Source organism: Lolium rigidum, chromosome 3 (assembly GCF_022539505.1).
Source record: "Lolium rigidum isolate FL_2022 chromosome 3, APGP_CSIRO_Lrig_0.1, whole genome shotgun sequence".
NCBI classification, from domain to species: Eukaryota; Viridiplantae; Streptophyta; class Magnoliopsida; order Poales; family Poaceae; genus Lolium; species Lolium rigidum.
Genome location: NC_061510.1, coordinates 347,879,857 through 347,883,045, shown reverse-complemented (window position 1 = coordinate 347,883,045; position 3,189 = coordinate 347,879,857). Strand labels below are relative to the sequence as shown.

The 3,189-nt window shown below is 45.5% G+C and overlaps 1 protein-coding gene across 1 annotated transcript; it reads left to right on the top strand.

The window, feature by feature from the left end:
- Positions 1-321: 321 nt before the first annotated feature.
- LOC124697185 (DNA-directed RNA polymerase I subunit RPA12-like) lies at positions 322-1,575 on the top strand. Its single transcript, XM_047229813.1, has 5 exons — positions 322-445; positions 653-693; positions 1,023-1,082; positions 1,175-1,231; positions 1,329-1,575. The coding sequence occupies exons 1-5, from the start codon at positions 322-324 to the stop codon at positions 1,401-1,403; spliced, it is 357 nt and encodes a 118-aa protein (XP_047085769.1). The 3' UTR covers positions 1,404-1,575.
- The last annotated feature ends 1,614 nt before the right edge of the window (positions 1,576-3,189 follow it).

Genomic DNA, 3,189 nt, shown 5'->3' with positions numbered 1-3,189 from the left:
GAGAAGGTTGCAGACGATTCCTCATTCTTTGAATCTTGTGCACACCGAACGAGGAAAGTTTTAGACCTGCCTCCTTTCCTATTCATGTCCCTTCCATAATAATTCATATTCATTTGACGCCCTTCTTCTTCTTTGCCTGATGGACATCCATTCTAATGGGCCGGGCTGCGTTCCCGTGGCGACAAGAGTCCTCCGGCCAATTGGTCCACTTATAAACCCTAAACCCGCAGCCCAAAGAACACAGAAGGAAAATACTCTCTCCTCTCTTTCTCTCCCCACACGGCGGCGCGGTGAAGCCGGCGGCGGGCGGCGCGAGCGCGGATGGCTACATCTTTCTGGAAGGCGCGCGACTTCCTGTTCTGCGGCGTGTGCGGCACCCTCCTCGACTTGGACAACATCCGCTACGCCTCCTGCCCTCTCTGCGGCTTCAAGCGCATGGCCAAAGGTCTCTCCTCTTCCCTTTCTCTCTCCCCTGTTCCTCGCTTACTCCTGCTCCTCTTGGCGTGATTGGTGCTGAAACCTCCAACGCCCGCCTGCTTTCTTTCTGGAACTCCGATTCCAGAAGTTAGAACCATGGATTCTTGGTCTGAAGCATCATTGTATTTTGGTAAACTCCGTGGCTAATGTGGGACGGGCCCCTCCTTTTGTGCAGATATCGAGGACAAAGAGACTCGGTACTCCATCACCGCTGAGGTATGTTTTTCTTCTCATGTCATGTGTTCTTCCTATGCCTTGTGGCTGCTGCATGAATTTAGCTTCATTAGTGAAACCATATGATTCCTACACGAATGAATTCTTGTGTAGCAGCTCATTTTAGAACTATCCAGCCCGGCATGTGTACGGTACTCTAGATTGTACAACTGTTATACTTATCGTTCTAAGCATTGGCAGTAGTTACCAATTAATGTCGAGGGCTCTATAGACACCTGCTGCTTTTAGATCCTGTGCGGATTCTTGTACCAAGCAGTATATTCTATTTTTGAGGAATGCTTGTTTGATTTTGAACTGGTTGCTGCTCACAGGATATGAGAAGACAATTAAAGACTCAACCGTTTGTGGATGTAGTCGTGCAAAAAACTGTGGTAAGTTAATCTGTTTATCCCAAGATATAACCTAATAGGATTACCTACCTCTTTGATACCCTTAGCACTTGACAAATCTTGTTCTGTCTCAGATCGACGGAACATGCCCGAAGTGCAAGCATAATAAACTCGAATACGACCAGAGGCAGGTTCGTCATTTGCTAAGCATTCGGATGATTGTTTTAGTACCGCTTCTCTCTTTCTAGTTCTGAGTCTTTTGCCAACCTTCTGGACGTGTAACTACAGCTACGGTCTGCGGATGAAGGGGCGACTACCTTCTATGAATGCCCGAAATGCAACTACAGATTCAATGAGAACTAAGAAGCAGGTTTCCTATCAGTTTATGGATGCGGTCAGAAGAAACTACTCGGGTCATGAGCCGGGAATTGATGTTCAAGCTAGCTGCAGTTCTTTCACATGTATTCTAATTCTAATTATGAATGTTATTATCTGGGATATGTTCATCCATGATTTGGATATAGTGACGGTATTTTATTGAATGTGCCTATGAAGATAGCAGGGGGTCTTCCGGAAATACGTGGGATGCATATCTTTACACTTTTGCTATCTTACACCCGAGTGTTTTTCAATTCGGCAACAATCGTTTTATCCCTGCCGTTGTTGGTTGTCTTTGGTTGGATCCATGACTTTCGATTTTCTTGTGTACGGTTTTCTCCGGTTCTGTTCTCCGGTTTTTTTGCACGGCCCACATCCGCACAGCTTACAGCCAGCGGCATTTTCCCCATTTCATAGCAGAGGAGCGGAGAAGAGAGAGAGAGAGTGCGGAAGCTAGGAGTTCGCCGCTGGAGGTCGGGGGGATCCCGTGCCTTGCGGTCGGCGCAGAATTCGCTGCGTGCTTCCGCATCGTGCGGGCGCAAGAGGAGCACCAGTTCGCCGGAGTTTCGCCTTTCTCCGGCCGTCGATTTCCGCTGCATTTTTCCGTCAGGTAAATTCGTTCTCCATTCATGGGTGTGCATCAGCAACAACTGATAGGAGACTCGCGTGTAGATTTTGTATCCTAGATTTTGTCCCCTCTATGATTTGGAGAATACTGGGGGGATTTTGCCGTGAATGCTTCTGGTGTTTATGAACGCCAACGGCATGTTGATTTTCCCTTTAATCCCTAAAATTCCGTGGTCTCGCTAGTGTGTTTGGTGTCGCTAGTGTGTTTGGTGTTTGAGGCACCGTGTGAGGTCGTGTTCTACGACAAGTAGGAGACGGCGGCGCTGGTGTGTCCATGATACGGGCGTGGCTGGACGAGAAACTGGATTTTTTTGCGCCACTGGCCGCGGTCGAGATGTGGGCGCGTGCGCAGGAAGACGCCCCAATAGGTTGCGTAGACTCTGTTCAGTGCCAATAGGCTGTGTCTATTGTCCCTCCATGTGTTTGATGTTGCTAATGACCTTCTCCATGTCCTTTTTAGTGCTAATGACCTGCTCCATGACGATGTAGATTGAGGAAGCCTTTTTTGTGAGGAAGCCTGGGATCGTGCTCATGTACAAAAGGATTTTTTGCACTTTTGTTTTCGTTTTACTGTGGCCTCTTGCTTTCGTTTTACTGTGGCCTCTTCAATCTAAATGAGCACTTTTGGGAGATGCAACTGTATTCACTTTGCCACATCGTCAGACCGCTGATCTACCTAGTACATAAGTCACACAAGTTTTTCTAGCCATTTTTGCATCAGTATATGCAATGTATGTTCATGTGTTTTCGGTGTATATACTCTGTAAATACAATGTATGTTCAGTTGTTTTCGGTGTATATACTCTGTACATATGCAGTGTATGTTCAGGTGTTTTCGGTGTATGTACTCCGTACATGCAGTGCATGTTCATGTGTTTTCAGTGTAATACTCTGTACATGCAATGTATGTTCAGGTGTTTTCAATGTATATGCAATGTTATGTATATAATCTGTATATACACAATGTATATATTTTGTATATGCAGGTCTTTTGTCACAATGTATCAAATACACAATGTATATAATATGTATATACAGTCATTTTGCTAGTAGTATTAATTGGGAATTGGTAGTATATAATATGCATATACACTGTAAATTACTTGGCAGTTTTTAAGTGCATAGAAGTGTCACACTCTTAAGT